The sequence below is a fragment of the Ahaetulla prasina genome, chromosome 5 (assembly GCF_028640845.1).
Source record: "Ahaetulla prasina isolate Xishuangbanna chromosome 5, ASM2864084v1, whole genome shotgun sequence".
Lineage (NCBI taxonomy): Eukaryota > Metazoa > Chordata > Lepidosauria > Squamata > Colubridae > Ahaetulla > Ahaetulla prasina.
The window spans coordinates 93,872,068-93,896,803 of NC_080543.1; the positions used below are offsets into that span (position 1 = coordinate 93,872,068).

Sequence of the window (24,736 nt, forward strand, 5' to 3'; positions counted from 1 at the left end):
ATTTAGTTCACTTGCGGTTACATAGGGATTCTTTTCAGTTCTACCATTCCTTTTCCTACTAATCCTTTCTAACCACTTCTAGCTTCCTGTATTAATTTTGGAGCTATGCAGCTTTCAGAATTGCTATTTTGTCATGTCTGCATTATCTTTATCTTATAGACAGAGACATTACTCAGAGCAGAGCTGCTTAAAAGTTCTCTTGTTTATATTATTGGGGCCAGGATCAATTTAAGGGGTTTGAATTATATAATTCATTTGGACCTAAGAAAAGTACTTTCCTCTCATCTTAAATCCATCTGTAATGTTAATCTATAAGTGTAGGAGGAAGGAGTCCCGCTCTTAGAGTTCAAGAATGCATTGGGCCCCCCAATTCCTTAAAACATTCTACATCATGGAACCTACAGGGAATCCTTCAACTGGAGTTCCTTTTAGCCTGTGTGCAAACTAATTTCATAAACTCTTGCCCTACATCAGCTGTTCCCCTCCCAATGATCCCAAATGAAATATTCTTTTATTGAGGAAAAGTGAGACTGATAAGGACCACGGTAGACAATATTGTTTTCCTCTCTGGGCTGCCTCTCTTTGATTGATCTTTTCAACAAAGAATGGGAAAATTCAAGAAAAAATTCTGTTCCATTAGTTCAACTAAATTGAAAGGGGAAATCAAATAGAACATTGCACAATTACTTTCCTCTTGCTCTTGATGTTACTCCATCAAAATTTCTGTGGTACGGCTGATTAATTCACTGCATTCTACAAGGAACACCAAGTTTCCGAATAACATGTCACAAACTTCTGAAATTATCAGATCACTATGGAATACCCCAAAGTACAAATGAATAGAAACTGCAGAGACACAGCTTCTGGAAAGCCTGGATTTATAAAATTCTGTGACTGAAGCGTGACATGCAATATAAATAACTGCATCAATATCTAAATGTACTGTTTGGTGTAGCGATTTGGGTTGTGTGTTTTTTTCTTTTTATACAAAAATGAGAACAACAATATTGATGCATACCAAATGCAAAAGGAGTTATTTTGAACATATTTAAGGGTTTTTTTTTATTTGCTTTTATATATATTAAAGGATTCATACTTATTTTGATTTAAAAACTGTCATCTCTGTTTGTCAAGGGCAGGTATTTGTTTTATTTATACAAAGTATAAGAATCTTTACAAAAGGAAAAGTATTTCTGTTTTAAACAGGAAATTTAGCAGTCAATGCGAATAATTAACTGCATTTTTAAAACTTACATAGTAATGAATAATACCTGAACAAATTATAAACATACAGTGACTAGTTTTACAATTTTTCTTGATATTTGGAATCTCTCATTAATGTTTGGCTGTGTGTCATGAAGTCAGTACGGTGTCACATTCATAGGTGAAGTAATGACACTTCATTGGAATCTATTTTGTATAACTGTTATATCATTACCACTGCTCAAACAATCCATCTATTATACTACTGAAGTTCGCAGATGACACAAGAGTGACTGGTCTCATTCAAGACAATATTGAACCTACATACAGACGGGAGGTTGAACTACTAGTCTCCTGGTGCAACCAGAACAATCTGGAACTGAACACACTCAAAACCGTAGAAATGGTGGTAGACTTTAGGATAAACCCTTCCATACTTCCACCTCTCACAATACTAGACAGCACAGTATCAACAGTAGAGACCTTCAAATTTCTAGGTTCTACCATATCATAAGATCTAAAATGGAGAGATAACATAAAAACATCATCAAAAAAGCGCAACAAAGAATGTATTTATTGTGCCAACTCAGAAAGCTCAAACTGCCCAAGGAGCTGCTGATACAGTTTTACAGAGGAATTATTGAGTCTGTCATTTGCACCTCTATAATTGTCTGGTTTGGTTCTGCAACCCAACAAGAAAGACACAGACTTCAGAGGATAATTAGAACTGCAGAAAAAACAATTGCTACGAACCTGCCTTCCATTGAGGACCTGAATACTGCACGAATCAAAAAGAGGGCTGTGAAAATATTTACAGACCCCTCACATCCTGGACATAAACTGTTTCAACTCCTACCCTCAAAATGATGCTACAGAGCACTGCACACCAGAACAACTAGACACAAGAATGGTTTGTTCCATTCTTGCTAAACAAATAATTCCCTCAGCACTGTCAAAGTATTTACTAAATCTGCACTACTATTAATCTTCTCATCGTTCCCATCACCCATCTCCTTCCACTTATGACTGTAACTTTGTTGCTTATATCCTTAGGATTTATATTGATACTGATTGTTTCCTGGTTGCTTATTTGTACCCTATGATTATCACTAAGTGGTGTACCTTAGAATTCTTGATGAATGTATCTTTTCTTTTATGTACACTGAGAGCGTAGGCACCAAGACAAATTCCTTATGTGTCCAATCACACTTGGCCAATAAAAAAAAATTCTATTCTATTCTATTCTATTCTATTCTATTCTATTCTATTCTATTCTATTCTATTCTATTCTATTCTATTCTAATGGATTTGCTATAAAGATTTGTACTTCAGCTTGGTTCTGATCCCCCCCCAATACAATTCCCTGACACAAAACAGAATTCATGCTTCTATCAGTGATAGTAAAGTTTTCAAGTCCCAAATCAACAAAACTAAACAACAAACTTTAACTTAGTGCCACCCCTGCTATATTGGGAATTGTTTCAAAATTTTTGGAATCAGATGAATCAAAGCTAAATAATAAAAACATCATTAAAGGAATTAATACCTGGGTAGTCCCTGTTATTCAATATACAGCACGAACATGAACTGGACCCACATAGAACTTGGTAACTTGGATCAGAAGAATAATGAACATGCCCCATCCTGTGGATCCAGAAAGTGATATTGATCAGTTGTATTGCCAAGAGCAGAAGGGAGAGGAGGACTTCTATAGTTAGAAGAAAAGCATGGCCTGAATGACTACATCCTTGCTGAAGGAATCAGTCAAGAAATAGAAATGACAAAATCAGTCTAAACATCTGGCGATTCTGTGACCAACCATAATAACTTTTTACACTAAGGTTGGTCTAGGCCAGGGGTGTCAAACTTGATTTCACTGGGGGCCATATCAGGATTGTGTTTGACCTTGGGTGTGTGTGTGGGGGGCAGGGTGGACAGCTTGATGTCACTCATGTCAGAGGTGTCTGTGGTGGTCCAAGTGCTCCTCCAGAGAAAAAAGGCTCCCAATCTCTGTTTTTCGCTGGCTCAGCCTCCTACAACTATCTGCCAGTGAAAATGGAGCTCTAGTTTCATTGGCAGAGGGTTGCTGGAGGCTGTCCTAGCTGAAAATGGAAATTTGGAGCCCATTTTTGCTGGCAGAGGCACCGTGGGCCTGTCCTTCGTTGTTTCTAGGGTGGCCCCATGGGCCAGATCTAAGCACCCCATAGACCAGATGTGGCCATGGGCCTTGAGTTTGACACCCCTGGTCTAGGCGAACATTTTAACCATCCTACACCAAACTAGCTATATTGTATTCTCTTGAAGCAATTATAGAATTGCAACATTAATTCAAATATGACTTGGCCTCCTCCCATGCCCTTGCCGCTGTGGCTTGGATGACATTTCCTCTGCTTCTGCCTTCCCAGAATAGCCATGTTGGCTTTCTAGTATGATCTCTAAAACTGGATTTAGCACAATACCTTGCAGCCAATTAAATGTGGCATGAAATGACCTCCCTGATGGCAGTTGGGGAATGCCAACCATTGAAGGAAATGCAGAGGAAGTCATTTCAGTGGCTGTGTAGAAAAAGCACTGAAAGGGAAAAAATGTTGGCACCATCAACAGTGTTGTTCTTCGCTGTCAACAATGTTCTTCAAAAGAATTGCTTTGACTCAGCTTAAGGCAGGCATTCTCAATAGATATTAGCTACAAAAATATTTCACTATGACCAGGACAAGAATACAAAAAATAATAGCATAAGCAGTTGAATACTGCTTCTCTTGAAAATATGGAGGGTATATAAAACACGAATAGCTAGATTACATTAAAAACAAAGGCAGAGTTCCATAGGACAATGTTAGGAAAGAATTGTTCCTTACACAAGCCAAAAATCTTGTAAGGTTACAATTGAGGCTCAGAAACTACTTGATGGCCTTTACCACATTGTGATACTGTGCTCTAATACTACACTGTACCTGAAATACCATTTACATTTTCTCTTAATGGATCATTAGCTGTTAAGCTCACTTGCTAAACAATAACTGTCTTTTAACCCCATTTCTTTGGATAATTGCATTGCCAAGGTGATATATTTTAAGAAACATTTCACAGAGCATGAAAAAAATCACTGCCTTTAAATTCCCATTAAGTGTGTGAGACTTAAACAGATACTTTCTACTAATCAGGAAACAAACTTTCTGTATTTGGATAAAAGAAATTCCTAAACTCCAATGCAAAGAAGCTTTTAATTGTCAGTCAGAAATGATTGGGAGCCATTTAAAAGGACCTACTGGTAGATTAAGAAAAGGATCAAGGGACAAACAACAATAGAAATCTTAACTCTCTAGCTGAAAAAACTCAACAATGGACCACCTTAATTTGACAGCGCTGCCTTCTGCATGTCAGAAAAGTTAATTAAATGAAAGCTTTCACCAGCGTGTCCTTATTAATATTAATCTGATTTTTGAATTCTTGGGATCATCTATTATAATGAATCAATAAATGAGATCACTGGATGATCCAACACATATACAAACTGAGGTCAATGAATGTTACAGTTGCATCTCTCATTTATAAACTCAGGTATGCATGTATATTTGGAGAAGCTGCTGTAATCAAATGATTTAGCAAATTTCTGCACTGAAGAATGACTTTTGGGGAGCATAGTCATATTTGTAATAGATTAAAATGCTTCCATATTTACATTTTTATAACACATTCTTCTTAGAACATAACAAGAACAGTAGTACATTATATTGAAGATAGCTTCATTTTTAATAAGAATGCAAATGAAGAAGAGATTCTGAGATCTGAAAACGTAGCCCACAAGTGCTACACTTAGTATAGCTGCAAACTGACAACATTAAAATTAACAGGGATACTGAGTCTAATTTACATTTTAATAGCACACTCCTATGCTTATCTGTGCAGAAGAGATTGTCACTGAATTCAAAGAGAACTGGGACAGGAGGCAGTTCAGGATGCTCAGTGGGTCCATTTCACCAACCGTATATTTAAAAGAAGAGAAAGGAATGGAATAGATCATTGGAAAAGAAAACAGCTAGGAGAGTGAATGGAGACACAGGAAGCGAGAATCATCTTCTTGAGGTCATCTCAGACTTGCAGAGACAATTTGTATTGTTTTAGTTATCATAAAAAAAGAATCAGATCCTGGATGCTACCATATCTCCTAACCTGGAATTGCCATTCAACTGTATTTGTTGATTTTCAGTAACAATTAATCAATAATTGTTGCAGTTCTATGTCTGCTGTTATAATTAGTTAATTCAAGGGGGGTGGGAGAGAAGGACCAGGAATTCTTATGGCACTTGAACGTTCTTAAAAATTATAATTGAATATAATCCCTGCCCAAATTTATTTTGTAAAACCCATATTAATAAATGAAACAAAAGAAAGAGATATATTTAATTTGGTTCAGTTATATGAAACACCTTCTCCCCATCTGATGTTCTCCAGATTGATGACCCTGTAAGAGCCAGAATTCCCAGCCAACATGGGAACTGTAATCCCAGCATATCTGGATGATGCCAGGTGGGGAGGGGGATTCATATGTATTTAACAAAAAAAGAATTAGTTCAGATTCTAGAGTTCAGATGCTATGCCCATTATAAAGGGTAATGCCTCAAGCATTAGCAAAGCCACAAGAAAACTCAAGAAAGCACATTTGAGAGAGGAACAATGTCTTATTTTCAATGTAGTTTCCCCAAGGAGAGTAAACCTATGAGTTAGGTCCCAAAGGACCTGGATGACTGAGCAAGGCACCTATGAGCAAGGGTTTTAAATGAAGAGAAATATTTTTTAAAAAAATCACATTAATTTCTTAGCAAAGGTTTTTGCCACCATTCTATCCAGTATGTTGAAGCCTGAAATAAGATATGTATGGGAATAGGAAAAAATATTAACCCTAACAAGGCAAGACTGCAAGATTTTAGAGCCAGACATACAGCTGGCCCTCAGTAATTGATCTTATGTATTTCCAGTAAGGTAGAAGTATGTTGTTTTCTATTGCAAAGCCACAACTTTCCAAATTTGACTGCAGTTGATGTTTTTTTTTAATAAAATACCATGCTTTAATATGTGTAAATTGGAAGTGGGGAATATTGTAAATTCCTCAGGGAGGCTTCCCATTCCAGCTTAATTCTCCACTTCACACACAACAGTGTGCAAATCAGGACCCTTCTTTCCACAACCAGACCCATCAGATGGTAGATAAGGGTTTATCGCAGAATTCAAAAATAAGACTGTGCTCTGGGCCTGGACATATCGTTACAGATCTACTGTATGGTATTTGGTGTGAACATGATGCTACCCTTCATTGAATAGAATAGAATAGAATTTGTTTTTGGCTAAGTGTGATTGGACACACAAGGAATTTGTCTTGGTGCATATTCTCTCAATGTACATTAAAAGAAAAGATACATTCATCAAGATTTCTAAGGTACAACACTTATTGATAGTCAGGAAACAATCAATATCAATATAAATCGTAAGGATACAAGCAACAAAGTTACAGTCATACAGTCATAAGTGGAAGGAGATGGGTGATGGGAATGATGAGAAGATTAATAGTGCAGATTTAGTAAATAGTTTGACAGTGTTGAGGGAATTATTTGTTTAGCAGAGTGATGGCATTCGGGGAAAAATTGTTTTTGTATCTAGTTGTACTGGTGTCCGTGCTCTAAAGTGTCATTTTGAGCGTAGGAGTTGAAACAGTTTATGTCCAGGATGTGAGGGGTCTGTAAATATTTACACAGCCCTCTTTTTGACTCGTGCAGTAATAATAATAATAATAATAATAATAATAATAATAATAATAATAATAATAATAATAATAATAATAATAACAACAACAACAACAACAACAACAATAATAATAATAATAATAATAATAATAATAATAATAATAATAATAATGTTTTAATTTGTATACCGCCCTTCTCTCGAAGGACTCAGGGCGGTGAACAGGCAGATAAAATACAAACATACACAATAGTTAAAACAACCCTTAAAAAACTGATTTAAATTTGCCCCAAAATTTAAAATAACAGTATACAGGTCCTCAATGGCAGGTTGGTTGCAATTGTTTTTTCTGCAGTTCGAATTATCCTCTGAATTCTGTGTCTGTCTTGCTGGGTTGCAGAACCAAACCAGACAGTTACTGTTATTGCAGAAGTTATTCATCCATATGTATTAAATAGCACAGGTAGTCCTTGACATACAATTATTCTTTTAATGATTATTCAAAGTTATGATACTGAAAAAAGTGACAACTGGTCTTTGCACTTTTGACCATCGCAGCCTCCCCATGTGATCAAAATTTGAGGGTTTGGCAACTGGTATGTATTTTTGATAGTTACAGCAGCCTGGAATCATGTGATCACAATTTGCAACCTTTCCAGTTGGCTTCCAACAAGCAAGGTCAATGGGGGAAGCTGGATTCAGTTAACAACCATGTGATTCACTTAACAACTGCAGTGACTTGCTTGACAACCATGACAAAAACGGTTGTAAAATAGAGTGGGACTCATTTAGCCATTGCTTTGCTAGCAATGAAATTCTGGTCCCAATTATGGTAATACATCAAGGACTAACTGTACTGCTCTTTATATGCTTATATGCATATTTTTGAAGATGTTAACCTCACTGATGTGTAGTGTACCCTGTTTTCTTCAAATTGTGTCCTGATAAAAAGCATAGTCTCCAGAGCATTTTTCCAATTATGTTCATTCATATGACAAGCATTGTCTTAATGCACCATTAAAACTCAGTGGGAGCCAGTGGGGCTTTGAAAAATGTCAGTAACATTCTATAAACAGATAAGACCTATTAATATTCATAAAAGAAATATCTTCAACATACAACTTAGAATTTGCAGTGAAAAGCCAGCACAGATGTTCATTTTAAAGGATTACCTAATAGATATATTTGCTTATGTGCATGCTAGTATAGCATCTTTTTCTTCTATTGTATTGTTTTCATGAAGCTGCTTGTTTGAGCAATGAATAAAAATTATTGATACTGTATTCAAAAGTAAGATCTCACCAAACTGAATGCTTTTTCTAGGTAAATTTATCTAAAGTTGCAGCCCAAACTAGCTGGAACCATGACCATTTTGTTAATCATATTGTAAACTAGGAGACATAAATGCCCATGGTAAGTATGTTAGTAGATGCTTTTGTCTCTTGATGGGGAAGCACAATCTGAAATAAGAAGTTTACAGCTTGAGGTTCTCCTTGAGAAACTTTTTCAAGGCTTCTGCTAGAACAGAGGTGGAGGCTGTCCACAGAATAACTTTTCCCAGATTCATTTGGTAAGCCAGTGGTGACTCCTGAAGTGAAAAGGTATCATGGGTCCAATTATCTGCAAGATCACCTTCTCTCTTGGAATCAGCCCAGCAAGTTCAATCTACAGAAAAAAGTCCTATTAGCAGCATCCCACATTGGAGAGGTGCTGCTTTTCAATGGTTGCTCTGATTCTTTGGAATTATTTCTCATAATGTCTACCCTAGCTGTCTTCTAGAGTTTGCTCAGAACAGTGCTCTTCAGGAGGGTATTTGGCTATGAACCTCATTGTGGTTTGGATAAATTAACTTTATTTGATATTATTCATTCATTTGTGGGCATTTTAGTCACATTCTTTTATTTGTATTTTGTTTATTATGAATCATCTGTAAAATACCAAGAGTCCTTAGGGATTTGGCAATCTCTATATGTTAACAACAACAACAACAACAACAACAACAACAACGATATAGCTGAAGAAACAATGGACCACCTAGTAAGCTGCTGCAAAAAGATCACACAGACTGATTCAAGCAGCGGCATGACAAAGTAGAAACAATGGTGTATTGGAAAATCCGCAAGAAATATCATTTGCTTGCAAGCAAGAAATGGTGGGACCATAAAATAGAGAAAGTGATAGAAAATGATGTTAAATTGCTCTGGTACTTTAGAATTCAAACAGACAGACAGCTGCGGCATAATACCACAGACTTAATAATTGTCAATAAGAAAGAAAAAAGTCAGGATAGTGGATGTGGCAATGCCTGGAGACAGTAGAAGAGAAGAGAAAGAACTGTAGACAATAACAAAATACAAAGTCTTACAAATAGAAATAGAATGTCTGTGGCAAAGCCAAGGAAGGGTAATACCAATAGTTAAGCACCTTAGATACAATTCCAAAACAACTAGAGCACCACTTGAACACCACTGGAATTAACAATTTTGCCATTAATCAAAAGATGGCTTTACCGAGGACAGCTTCCATCCTGCGATATCTGTAATACCACCAAACATCCAGATTTTGCCTATTACATGTCCTTTCAATCTGAACATCTGGCTGGCTGTGTGAATAATAATAATGATGATGATAATGATGATGATGATAATAATAATAACAATAATAATGCAGAATATAAGGAAAAACACTTGGATGACAGATTAAATGGATGGAAAACCAAAGCTCTGCAGGGACAACACTTGAAAAACATTGAAGGAATGTGTGATAACAACTTGACATGGGCACTGACAATCCACTGAAAATCCAAACTGCCGACTTTGCAACGACAAAGTTGAAACTGTTTCATTATTTATTTATTTATTTATTTATTTATTTATTTGTCAAACACAACAGTATATATAAGTAGAAGTATGAAATAACCATACGAATTGGATAAAATCAAGGGAACATTAGGACAGGAATGGTAGGCACACTGGTGCTCTTATGCATGCCCCTTACAGACCTCTTAGGAATGGAGTGAGGTCAATAGTAGATAGTCTTTGGTTAAAGCTTTGGGGTTTTTGGAAGAGACCACAGAGTCAGGTAGTGCATTCCAGGCATTAAAAACTCTGTTACTGAAGTCATATTTTCTACAATCAAGATTGGAGTGGTTCACATTAAGTTTAAATCTATTGTGTGCTCGTGTATTGTTGCGATTGAAGCTGAAGTAGTCTTTGACAGGAAGGACATTGTAGCAGATGATTTTATGAGTTATACTCAAGTCATGCTGAAGGCGGCGGAGTTCTAAATTTTCTAAACTCAGGATTTCAAGTCTGGTGGCATAAGGTATTTTGTTGTGATCAGAGGAGTGGAGAACTCTTCTTGTAAAATATTTCTGGACACGCTCAATTGTATTTATGTCCAAAATGAGGTGTGGGTTCCAGACAGGCGAGCTGTATTCGAGAATTGGTCTAGGAAATGTTTTGTATGCTCTGGTTAGTAGTGTAATCTTTCTGGAGAAGAAGCTACGCAAGATTAAGTTTACAACTCTAAAAGCCTTTTTGGCGATGTAGTTGCAGTGGGCTTTGGCAGTTAGATCATTTGATACGAAAACTCCACGGTCTTTGACGGGGTGAAGGTCATCTACAAGGTAATGTCCATCGAGCTTGTATTTAGTGTTCTGATTCTTTTTTCCAATGTGTAAAACGGAGCATTTTCTGGTTGAGATTTGGAGTTGCCAAATTTTTGATCATTCTGACACAAAGTCAAGATCTTTTTGAAGGGTAGCCGCATTGTTGGTAGTGTTGAATATTTTAACATCATCAGCGAAGAGAACACAATTACTTATAATATGGTCACAGATGTCGTTAATATATAATATGAAGAGTGTTGGTCCTAGAACGCTGCCTTGGGGGGGGCGGGCACCACTATTGACAGGAGCAGGATTTGATAGGGCACAGCCTATTTTGACCACTTGTTTTCTGTTTGACAGGAATGCTGTTATCCAATTATGGAGGGGTCCGGAGATGCCGTAGGATTTTAGTTTTAGAAGAAGTTTGTCATGTACCACTAAGTGCATATGCGAGTGTAGCAAAATCGCGCAAATTGATTACAAAGCTAGACACGATCAAGTTGCTAAATTAGTCCACTGGTCATTATGTAAAAAATACGACATACCTCTATCCGAAAAGTCATGGGAGCACAAAGTGGAAAAAGTTATCGAAAATGAGACAGTGAAGATCTTGTGGGACTTTCGAATACAAACAGATCGTAATTTGGAACATAACACGCCAAATATCATGGTTGTTGAGGGCCGAAGTGTACAATTTATTGATATCACTGTACCAGAAGATGCCAGAGTCAAAGAAAAAGAACTGGAAAAAACCATGAAATATTGCGACCTGGCCATCAAAACTACACGGCTATGGATGAAATATGTAACAGTGATACCCATTGTCATCGGGGCACTTGGTATCATGTCCAAGAATTTTACAAAACACATCAAGAAATTGCAGCTTCCTGCAATAACACCAGCAGAACTGCAAAAAACTGTACTACTCGGAACATCATTTACTTTAAGAAGATACTTGGTTGATACCTAGGATGCTGGCAGCAACCCATATCAACCATTAGCACCAGTTAATTGTACTTGTAACACATTTTTAAATGTTCAGTTGACTGAGTTTCATGTTTAATGAATAAAAGAGATAATAATAATATATTTTCTTACTGACTCTATAGAAAAAGTCCTTAGAGAATGTAAGAAACGGGAGAAATATCATCCTGACAAAGTTCAGATACAACAATGCTACCCAATCTACACTTCTCAATCCGGATAGTTGAGAAGAGACCAGCAAAACTCAGGAAACTTGAACTTTGAGCAGCCCATAAGGAAAAGAAAAGTTTCTCTCTGAGAAGGGTTTGAAAAAGAAGAAATAGTAATTGCTTTTATTGTGAAAGTGTTGCTCTTATCTGTTCCATCTTCCATCCTAGGAAGAGAGGCCCTTTTTTTAGATTGTTCCCTCCAAGTGATAGAAAGTACATCAACCCAGAGGAACAGTGAGGAAATCAGAAGGAAATACCTATAAAGAACAACAAGGAGATATATATAAATCAGGATTTCTCCCAGTGGTGGGCTGCTGCCGGTTGTAACAACTGGTTCGCCCAGCACTGAAAATGTGAACCCTGTGTGCATGGTCCGAACTGGCAGCAGCCCACCTCTGATTTCTCCCCTCCTTCTATTTTACTATTTTATGATATTATTCTATTTATGACTATCATTAAGTGTTGTATCATTAAGTGTTAAATTTGTACCCTATGACTATCATTAAGTGTTGTAAGTGTTGTACCTTGATGAAGGTATCTTTTCTTTTATGTACGCTGAGAGCGTTTGCACAAGACAAATTCCTTGTATGTTCAATCACACTTGGCCAATAAAAAAAATCTATTCCATTCCATTCCATTCCATTCCATTCCATTCCATTCCATTCCATTCCATTCCATTCCATTCCATTCTATTCTATTCTATTCTATTCTTCATTTTATATTGTAGATTTAGGCCTGATCTGTTCTACATGCATAGTGTATGTTTCTGGAATTGTATTCTTGCCTAGAAGGTTAGTTGTGAATTAAAAAATGCAGGATTCAAATCTCCCTTTTCCCTTTCTGTGTTGTCTTCTATTTTCAATTAGCTCCTTAACCTTAATCTGCATCATAAATATGTTTGTACCTTCTTAATCATAAGACTAAAATTATGAACCTCTGTAAATAAAAGATACCAAATTCAATGCTTATATTACTCAAAATATTTTACTATTTCTACCTTAACTAACTTAGCTAAAATATTTTTGTGCATGTTCCTGCAATTTACAACACAACTTCTAGGTGTGTTATTTAAAGATTAGTTTGCAAAGCTGAAATGAACTATTCATTATGTATGCATGAAAAAATATTTAGGAATTCATTTATATGAATAAATGTCATTCTTAAGTTAGTACAGTACTGGTAATAAAGATAATTTTCTTTATTTGTTTAAAGTCTTACATTACTATTTTGGTACTATGTGCTAAATAAATACATAAATAACCATTTTAGTACTTTAGTACTAGCACATCCTAGGATATGGTTCATTTATGGTTTATCTATGGTTAATTATTACAAAAATATATGAGAAATAAACAAATAAGAAAGGCTCCGACATAATTAATGCTAGCTATGAATTATTTCTTCCATTATTTTTAATGGAATTTACACTAAATTTTACAATTTAATAAACTTTATATCCCTGAAGTTAGCTTTCTAAATGAATAAAGAAACTCTACACTGAAGAAGAAATTCTAATTGCATCTGTGGCTACATTCTGTCCACAGAAATCCATTCCTGACACTTCAATGGAAGAGAATATATGTAGGTCAATGTTCCTTCAGTTCCTGTAGATGGAGTCATCTACAGCATACAGTGTAAGGACTGTAAGGCATACCTAGCCATTATGTAGGACAGACAGGCAGAAGACTACCAACTAGAAGTCAGAAGACATAATGAAAATTCTTTAACCAATAAAGGACAATATTTGTAGCTCAGGGTTGAAGGTTCCCTCAATTCTTTAACTTTGTGATACATGGACAAATTCAACCATTGTTTCAACTGGGAACTGTGAGAATCTTAAACCAAGCTAAATCCATTAAATGCTAGGGAATTCCTGGAAATTTGGCATTCAGATAACCAGCAACCAATAGACACACAGAGCTAAATCACATTTACATAAGCTAAGAAAAAAACAAAAACAAAACAATAACAAACAGAACAAATCCTCTTCAGCAGCCAACATTCAGATAAATAGGATTAAATCCAGACAAACACTCAACTAAAAATTAAAAAAAACAATAATGAAGGGACTACCAAGGAGAAAACTAGCCCCCAACACTGGCAGAGCAAGTTACTGTATATAAACAGGTAGAAAACCCCACTCTCACTACCACTGATGGAAATTCTTAATCAAACAATGAAATGCCTGCAGACAAACAACCAAGCTCAGGGAACTTCACTATTCGTAATATTGTTCCTGCTGGCATTTGGGGTGTGAATGAAAGGCAAAGTTTGTCATGTTACACATATTGGATTTAAAGCTCTAAAAATTCCCGAGGAATTTGAGAATGGGATCTAATAGCCATGATGGTCTGGAAGCAGTTATAAATGGCAGAAAATTTACTGAAAGAAATGAGTTCAAATGTTTTGATTGTGATGCTGGTTTAAAACGTTTTATAGAAATATTAGACTTTAAAAACAGTATAAGGAGAATCCCACATTTCAGAAAACAATGCCATTCTAATTTGAGTATCCATAGGATTTTGAGAAGAATGAAATGCCAGCTCTGTTGATCCAGAATCAAATGTTGATAATTATCCTCTTCTGTTCCAAAGTTTCAGAAATCTTCTAATAGTCTTCTCCTACAATTTATTGCTCATTTGATATAATAGTGAGGAGAGTGACCAAAAGAAAAGAGAAGAGAATATGATTGCTTTTTCCCCTTGGCCTTAATCCTTTGAATTCAAGCCTATTTTGAAATGTGTTCATACATCTACTCTAATCCTTCTCCGTTAAAGTTGCTGAAGGGAGGATCAATCAATGATACTGCAAGGTCCATTCATTATGGAGATGGATTGGTTACCAGTAGGAATTGTTCACTGATGCAATTGCTAAAAATTCACTCACCTCCAAACTATAGTTGTTTGTGGCCTATAGCCAAGAGAGAAGGAGAAAGGAAAAGTTACCATTCCTTGCACCCAAAGTGATAAAATTGAATCTGAGTTAATAAAAGTATATAAATATGCATTTTGAAAAGTTTTCAATTTATTCTTATTTTAAGAATTAGAAACCGACAACAAAATGTTAGTGTTGTGCTTACACATTGGCTTCATTTGTAATTTGATCACTGAACTGTATGATCAGAAGATTTAGTGATGTTTATTTCATTTTAGCAAGGTACTAGACTTTATCAATTGAAATGCATTATTGATGTGTTTACAGCACATATCACTAAGTTGTGTATCAGTGTTCTGTTGTTATAGTATAATGTATTCCAATATTAGCAGGAAAGCACACACCTTGATCTGTTTAATTTCAGTTTTGAAGAATTCATCACTTCATATTACAATATCAGATTTTACTGATAAGTCAGGGCTAAAGAACTTGCAATGATATATTGATCTTATTCCAAATTTTTTGAATTATTTATAATTTTTTGATTGTGCTTAGCTTGTAAAACTTTTTTAAACCTCCTGAGTACAACAGCCATCAGTTACACAAGAGTGGCTTTAAATTCTAGGAGTTAGTCACAAAATAATTTTTTATTCCAATTTTTCTCACTAGTTTATCTTTCTGAAATAATTTATGCAGCTATAATATTTCATTTAGGATTGCTATAAGGAGTAACTGCTGATAGGTGTATGGATAAACATGTTTATATAGTTGCATATAAAAAACAAAACAGGTCTTCGGAAAGCACCCTCAGTCACTGGGTAATCGAGTCCAATGGGCACACATGAAGTCCAGGAAAATAGTCCAGGAGTCGAACAGACCAGGTCACATGGCATGAGCATACAAGGGACAAAACTGAGCACATTGCTTCAGCAACACTCAAATCTTGGGGGGGGGGTGTTAAGCGGTGCAGCCCTTCATGAGAGGTGAGATTGCCTCCTCATGAGTAGTCTAGCTGACTGGCATTGCACCTGTCTCCTCCCTGCTTTACATGTCACAGCTGTAGCTCACCTCCCTCAGCCTCAGCCTGTTGCTCATTTGATCAACCCAGCTGAGGCTGGTTCATCAGGCTAGTATTCTCTGAGCCCCAATCCTGACCAATACTCAGCTCCATGCTTTCATCTGCGGATTCAAAGTCACCCTCCTCCTCTGAACTCGCACCTGGAGAGCGGTCCAGGAGCATATCCATGACACCAGAAAAGGTGTGCAGAAATTCCTTCCTCCTTGTCCTATACTTCCCTTTCCAGCAGGCAGGAAAGTGGTTGCTGCTGGGTGAAGGAGGGAGTGAATGAAGGATTGCAAGATAGGCTGAGAAACTGTCATGGAATGTTGAAAATGAAGATCATGTGAAGGCAGCAATAACCAGCAATACAGCACCCAGTAGCACTAAAGCAGCTACAACTTCCCCAAATTTCAAACTGTGAGAAGACATGGGTTCCAGATTTGAACACATTCTATACGTTTGCCCATTTGAGGTACCTTGATTCAAAAATTGTTGCCTTATGATGCACCATTTCACCCAATCAAAGTTCATTACAAAAAGAGTTTTATGCAAATGTATATACACAAGGGGTGAAATGTAAAATTTGTTACTACTGGCTCTGTGGGCATGACTTGGTGGTGGTGGTGATAATGTGACTGAGTGGGCGTGGCCAACTTTTTTTTATTACTTTTAAAAGCATTTTTTCTACAACCTCTTCGGCCGAAGAAGTTGTTAAAAATGCTTTTAAAAGCCTGTGATGATCAGGCAACTCAGCTGGAATCACCAGAGGAGCCTTTTAAAAGCATTTTTTCTACAACCTCTTTGACTGAAGAGGTTGTAGAAAACATGCTTTTAAAGGGTTCTGATGATCCCAGCTGAGCCATGCGATCATCAGAGGCTTTCTCTTTTACTTTTAAAAGCATTTTTTCAGCCGAAGAAAAAATGCTTTTAAAAATAAAAAAACCCCAACCCTCTGATGACTGCACAGCTCAGCTGGGCATGGGGGGCCCCAGGTATTTGTGCTTCTGGTTCTCCGAACCACCTGCTGCCATTGCTACCAGATTGGGTGATCCGGTCCAAACCGGGAGCATTTCACCTCTGATATACACATACACATACATAGCAATAGCACATAGACTTATATACCATCCCCTAGTGCTTTACAGAACTCTCTGGGGGATTTATAGAGTCAGCATATTGTCAACAACAATCTGGGTCCTCATTTTACTGACCTTGGAATAATAGAAGGCTGAGTGAACCTTCAGCTCCATCAGGATTGAGCAGAGTTTGCAAAATGCATTATAACTACTGTACCACCAGGGCTTGATACACAGTAACATTAGATATAGACTATTTTTAGTAAATAAGCCCTCAACATTTTCCCCTTCAGAAAACCCAGATCTCCTCAGTAAAAGGAAAAACAGTATCAAAAGCAGACAATCGATGAGGTTGCCTCAGTTAGCATTCTTAATATCATGTGCTCAAAAAGAGGAAAAGCTTTATAAATATCTGTCTTCCATATGGGGTCTTAATGACCTTCTTGTTTAGAACTCCAAAAATTCCTAAGACCATCCCTGCATCTTAGGGTATTTCAAATGGATGTAGAGATAAAGGAAATTTGTAGCTCTATGCAGCAATCAGAAAAGACAAGACAAGACTTATGGAATAAGAGTACATCTGTTTGGGGCAGTTGATATGTAGCATTATCTTGTCTTAATGGCTTTCAGAATGGTTTATATAGTCCATCTATCCTTAAGCTCTCAAAACAGAGAAATATGGATGTAGTAGCATTAGAGCCTGTTCCTGTGTTACAAGGTTTGTTACAGCAACAGAGTTGGAAGGGATCTTGAAGGTCATCTAATTTAACCCCTTGCTCACGCAGGAGACCTGTACTAGGGATTCGAACCGCCGAATTGCTGACCTTTCTGATCAACAAGCTCAGTGTCTTAGCCACCTAGTCAGGCGATGGGTATTGTAGCTATGGGTTATACAAGGATCCCTGATTAGCAATCTAGAAAAGTGTGGCATTTACTTTTTTCTTTTTCCTTCCCAACCTGAGCTTATTTATGATACACAAATATTATGTTGGTATCAGGATAGCATTCTCTTCACAAAGTTTAACCATTGGTAAGAGTGGAACCCCTTCCTTGAGCAAAATTAAACAAATCCTAATTTCTAGAGTGGTTAATAATCCATAGATCCCCATGCATACTTCTGCATTTACTAACCCGCTGGACAATAGTTTGTGCTAGAGCTAAAATGAATTCCATTAAGTTTAAATTAAAGTCTGTTGATAAGGGCAATGGGGGGAAAAGCATTCATTACCTTGGCAATTTTCCAAGTCTTTAAAATGTTTTGGAGGAGAGGAAAAACACATCCTACCAAACCCTGGAGAAAAGACTGAATAATAAGGGAAATGTCTTATTTAACTGGTTCAGCTAACACAATATACTCCGGGCTGTTCAACAATAATCAACTATCAGTGATCTTGCTACTTGCAATTCCCTTTGACTACATTTAAAAAATGATATGACATACGAATGAAAAATGACATCAAGAATAAATGACAAAAAATGGTTACAATTAATATTTATTGGGGTATTTATTAAGCAATTAAGCTTTAAGAATGGAAGACAAGTGAAAAGACAGATGGACAGAAATAAAAAATCCAATTGACTTAAGACTTGGATTTCTCTATGCAGTGGCAGATTTTTATAAGATTGAAATCCATATCTGACCTGAGAATGCACCTGTCAAAGACTGCAGATTACCCAATAAACTGGTTTATTTATTACGACATTCAGAAATAACGCAGTAAGTGGCTTTAATGCAGATATGTTCTCAAATAGTAACAGACCATATATTAAAATCGTAACTCTCATTTGATTTAATAGATGGTCAGGGCTACTGTAAGAACAACACCTAATCATCTTAATGGGTCAAACCAATATCTGTCTAATGCAAGTTGTTGCTACAATGCCAGTAAGCTATATACTGATAAAAAAGAATATTTGTAACTCAGTTGAATTATCCTTGGTGTTCTCCGTGCTTGGTGGTCTTTTTGCAGATGTTTCATTATCAAACTAGGTAACATCATCAGTGTTAGCCATTATCATTGATGATGTTCCCTAGTTTGGTAATGAAACATCTGCAAGAGGACCACAAAGCTCAGCAGGGACCAAATATCCCAATGCTACATATCACTGGATGATGGAACACTTCACTTAAAACTGTTTACACCAGTGGTAGTCAACATGGTCCCTACCACCCACTAGTGGATGTTCCAGCTTTCATGGTGGGCGGTAGGGGTTTTGCCCGATACTGAAGCACTTTCCTTTTTTTTAAATTTAATTGAGTTTTTAAAAAATTTTCATAGTATTATTTAAAAACATTTTCATTAGGTTTTCATAAAATTCCCTGTGACAATTTAAATTTCTGAAAATATACTATTTGTATCACCCGCGCATAAGTTTAGTTCACTTTACATAAGTGAAACTAAATGACTCTTTAGTGCGACTGCAAACAAAAGAGCCTCATCTCAGAATAGCTCATACATCCCCCCCACACCACCCAGCTGTAACAGACAAGCGGAGCTGGTAGCTGGCGCACGCCCCCCCCAATCCACAATGCATGCGAGGCCTGCGCAGACATGGCACATTACTGTGGAACTGGTGGGTGGTTAGAAAATTTTACTACTAACAGAATACAAAAGTGGGCAGTAGGTATAAAAAGGTTGACTACCTCTGGGTTACACCCATATCTGATTATCAGAAACATACTGCTCCTGCAAATGAACATTCATTTCATTACTAAGGTCAGTTGTTTGTCAATTGTCCATTAATTTATAAAACACTGAGTTAAGAGGCACTGATAATGAATTATAAGTTGGAGAAATACTTCTACTTTTTATTTATTTAGGTGACACCTGTATTCTAAATGCATTATTATGAATGAAAGAATACCGATCTCTCTATTCACTGATTCACACTAGAGCTGGCAAAATACCTGTGAAGAAATCAAGAATTCTTTTGAACCTGGTGCTTGAAGCAGAAGTTTTAACTTAGGATCTTTCAAGGGCCTTCCCAAATAGATGTGCATTATAGGAGAGAGGTTTTCTAGAATTGGCATTTCAAGCAGTGGATTCATTTGTAGATGAAGTGGATAAAGTATACCCTCTGAATATTAATTTTATGTTTATAAAACCAAGAATATTAGGATATACAACTATCTCTTCTCATGCGTTTGCAACAGTAATATATAATGATTTTTGTATTACAGTGAATTGGTCATCACCTGCTCAATGTACGAGGCAAGGATTATTTAAACTTGTTTTTTTAGTCAGTCCTTTATTAGCTCTTTATTAGAATCAATAATCAGTATTTCATTTAGAAAAACGTAAAAGTTAAGACATAATGAATAAACTAAAGCAAAATATTATAGAATAAAATTTGGTAAAAATAATAAACAGTCATGTCCATATCAATACAATTAATGGAAATAACTTTTAGACAATAATACAAAAGTTGGCCACATTCAAAGAATGAATGATACCAGTCCACTAACAACAATTGTACCTAAAATACATGTATATGCTGCTCTGTGGTTGCAATAAAGAATTCATTGGCTGATCTGAAAATTCAGTTACTCAGTAAAGTAGTACAGTACATGTGTTACAGTAAGCATTCCACCATCTCTTCATTACAAGTCTTGAAAGATAGGGGATTTTATTTAAGGAAAATAGATGATAGATAGATAGATAGATAGATAGATAGATAGATAGATAGATAGATAGATAGATAGATAGGTAGATAGAAAGATTTTACTTCAACTACAATATTCACAGTGCACTAAAACAAGCTAAGGTTAATGCTTTTCTAGTTTTGGGAATAGTTATCTTATTTAGATAACTTGTTGGTATAAAATGATGAGAACACTACTCAAAAACACATCTGTAGGAAGATCTGAAAAAAATCTAGTTGCATATCTATACCTGACACATATTGTTTTAAATTATCCAGCACCTTTTTGTAACCCATTTTCAGTAATATGTCCCATGACAAGCTATAACTCTGTAAGTTTTATGAATCGATCTTCAAACTGATTCAAAATTACCACAAGAATTGGGGGTTTTTTGGGCTTTTTCTTCTTGCCTCCTATCATTCATATAGGTATGTATATATTTTTTATTGTGATCACAAGATATTCTAGACAGAAAAGTGGGTGTAGTGACTCTTTCAAGCTCCAGGACAGGAAATTTTTATTTATTACCTGCTGATGTTTGCACAATATCAGAAGTATTTCTGAGTCCCATGAAGTCAAACTGATAAAGTCTCCAAGATTTCTGATCCGCAGCTTCTACTGAGTTTTTTCTCCATCTGTAAACCATTTCTTCTTGTGGATATCCATCTGTAAATTAAAAGTCATCATCAAATATCTGGTAAATATTTCATAATGTGAACACTACACTTTTCAACTTTCCCCCCCCCTCCTCCTCCTCCTCTCACATATGTGATTGTAGGCAGCTTAAAGCAAAAAATTATACTCATATAAATAAAGTTAAATGATGAAAACTGATTAACCATAAAAAATGCAGGAGAATGCCAACTAACAATTCACAAACAGTACAGCGATCTTGCTGTCCCCCTGCATCTATGGGATCCCCAGGCCTGATGTCATAGCCATATCTTCAAGCCAGGTCTTCATCTTTAGCCAATATAGCCACAGGGAAGAGGATGTTCCAGAAGATGGGTGCCATGGCAGGTCCTGGTTCCTGTCATATGAAACTCTTGGTGGACCCATAACATATCCTGTTCACCAGGTCTAATGGAATGGATAAATATAACTGGAGAAAGATGCTGCTTCAAATAATCCAGCTCCATGTTTTGTAGATCTTTATAAGTCATAACCAGCACTTTAAATTGAGCCTGTAAACAAACTGACAACAAATCAAGTTCACAGAGCAGAGGTTTAACATGCACTAATTTGGTATGCACATTACTCCTGCACTACTTTTTGCACCAGCTTTAATTTCCAGATGTTTTTCAAAAGCATCTCCTGTACAACACATTACAATAATCCATCCAAGAGGTGACCAGGAGATGAATGATGGACAGTAGCCTTGTGATCCATGAATGGGTGCAATAGGTGCACAGCTCAAAGTTGCACAAAGGCATTGCTAGCCACGACTGCCACCTGGAGCAGGAATCCAAGGACCCCTAGTTTGCAACAGAGTCTGTTTGAGTCAGTTCTATCCTATTCAACATTGAAGTTGATAATTTCCAATCAAAGAAGCAAGGCAATAAATAGAAAGCATATAAATAAATAGCTTTTATTTGTTAGGCAAGAATATAAAACAAAATGAAAGCAAAATAGCATGCACGGCCCCATTGTCACTTTAATTATGCTGTACTTACAGTATCAGTTGCTAGAGGTTTTCTGAAGGCTCTCTGAAGTCAGAGCTGTTTAAGAACATATGGATCACTTTGCCTATTGCTTTAATGCCCCTCAGTTCAATATATCTTGCAAATATGCATATCTTCATAAATAGATAATTTGCATTAAGCAATAAATGATTCCCACAGCTACAGACATTGGCTCCCATCTAAAAATATCTTGAATTACAAAGTTGGGAATGAATCCTGACTAAGAGTAATGGGCTATAACAACCCTTTTCTGATTAAGACAGATTTCTGTAGGATTGTTGTGAAGCCCAATCAAATATTACAAACTTTTCTATGAATTTAAATATAAGTCTTCACTTCCTCAGTTTTAGCAGGCAATTACATCTAAATAATAATTATAAATTGTTACAATAACATACATAGGCTGTAGAAACACTTCTGGAATTTCCAAGTTTATAGATTATCTCTTATACTTTTTGCTTTAAGTACCTTTATCTTCTTATAAGTATATACCTAATAATTCACATACCATTTTATGAACTCTTTCTATATTTAATTAATCAATTTTCTCAAGTTGCTCTGTAGCATGAGAGATGCCCACAAAACATTAATCTGTTATCACTTAAAATTATTTATAAGTGTCTTTGGAGTATGGCAATCATTTATTTTCAATCAATATTAAAGAGTCACAGTTATACTGTAGAGGCTTTTCAATTATGAATCAAAAGTACTTATAGTTCATGATGTTGACTGGTAAAAAGGCCAAGAAGACAATTTATTGTATTGCCAGACAGATTATATTAACATATTTTGGGCTAAGAAGTCAGCTTTAAGATATGTGTTATAGCATTTATATCTCCCTGAAGAATGAGTACTTTAGGATTCAAATTTGCTCTGTTTTCAAATGGAAGTACAAATTTTATGAACCAAAATATGTATATGAGGTTTATATACCAGAATCGCTTCATCATATGAGCCATGGTGGTGCAGTGGATAGAATTCAGTATCGTAGGCTAACTCTTGTCTACTGCCAGGAGTTTGATTCTGATTGGCTCAAGGTTTGACTCAGACTTCCATGGTCGGTAAAATGAGGACCCAGGTTGTTGGGGGCAATATGCTGACTCTGTAAACTGCCTAAAGAGGGCTGTAAAGCACTGTGAAGTGATGTATAAGTCTAAGTGCTATTGCTATAAGACTGTGATGATGCAAAAGAGATTCAAAAAGAATCAAAGAGATGCACAGAGATGCAAAAGATTCCTAAGAGGTCTATAAGGGGCATGCATAAGAGCACCAGCATGCCTACTGTCCCTGTCCTAATGTTCCCTTTAATTGTATTCATTTTATGTATTCAATTCATGCTTATATATATCATTTAATATGTATTCGACTAAATAAATAAATAAATAAATAAAATGGGAAATCACCATCTTTTAAACAGCATAGGCCACATGCACTGAAGTACAAGACCTCCATAAGATATATAACAAGTCATGAGCCTGTACTCATGGGTTTTTGGATCAGAAGTTCTAAAACCATCATCTGAATTCTTAATTTAGATTGATGTAATTGTCAGGATCTTTAGACTGCATCCAGTACAACTTGTTACCACTGCAGAATAACAGACTGCTACACTGTTTATAATAAATTGGAATGCGATGCCTTCTGAGGCTCTTCTAACTCTGTCTGACTGTCAAAACTAATTTTCCATGTAGTAATTCCCATAATGTTTTATTGTGATGTTCTCTCTTTTAGTTTGAAGTCATTGAGTTTTGCTCTCTAAAGCAACAGAGAACTAATCTGTTCTATCACTTACTCTTCAGTCTCTTAATATTTTAAAATGATTATAATTATTTTCTTTCCTAAACTCTTTTATAGGTGAAATATACCTGATTCCTTTAATCTTATGTTGTAAATATTTTATCTATATGGCTCATTATATATTGTGATATCATCTTGCAGCACACAGAACTTTCTATTATTCTATCAAGCTAAACCAAGCCTTTATTTCTATTTTGCTTTTTATAAATTGTTTTAGTACAACTTTAGTTATCTGAGTGTCATGTTTGTTCCTCTACTGGCACTAAAGGAGAGTGTAGGGACAGAATTAATCACTGATAGAGAATAATTAAATGGTGGTTAAATCTGTCAATGTTCATCCTATTCAGTATTTCACTTTCCCAATTGTTCTGCATTACTTTATAAATTGAGGTAAAGGGTTTATATATAATTTGGTATATAATTATATAGAATAACTTTTCTGCTTTGTGTTATATGCGCTTTTAGAACATGAACCTTTTGCAAATTTTGTCCAATTTAATATTATGCATTGTTTGTCTTAAGGTGCATATTTCTGACTCACAGATTGTCACAAAATTCTAAAAAGTTATCACTTTGGTGTTCATGTAGGCTTGTGAAGTGTGAACTGGGTAAATAAACATAAAATTAAATATATTCATTGTCCCTGGAACAAAATGATTACTTATAGTTTTCTTCAATATTCCTGGGCTTTCATGCATACTTTTCTTCCACAGCCATGTTAGTTTTTAAGTGGAATCAAAAATTGAAGAATAAAGATGTAGAAACAATAGCTGTTTCTGTACTGGGCCCACCTATGTACACTTTACATTTATTTGACTTTATTTGACCAAAAATGGCCTAGCTACATATCCCCTAGGTT

At 35.9% G+C, this 24,736-nt stretch overlaps 1 protein-coding gene across 1 annotated transcript in view; it reads right to left on the reverse strand.

Moving 5' to 3' along the window:
• The window catches only part of GABRG3 (gamma-aminobutyric acid type A receptor subunit gamma3), a 472,076-nt gene that overhangs the window by 28,208 nt on the left and 419,132 nt on the right, over positions 1-24,736 (reverse strand). Inside the window, exon 6 of the mRNA XM_058186148.1 lies at positions 20,927-21,064. Within this exon, the coding sequence (XP_058042131.1) occupies positions 20,927-21,064 (138 nt within the window). The remainder of the gene's footprint in view (positions 1-20,926; positions 21,065-24,736) is intronic.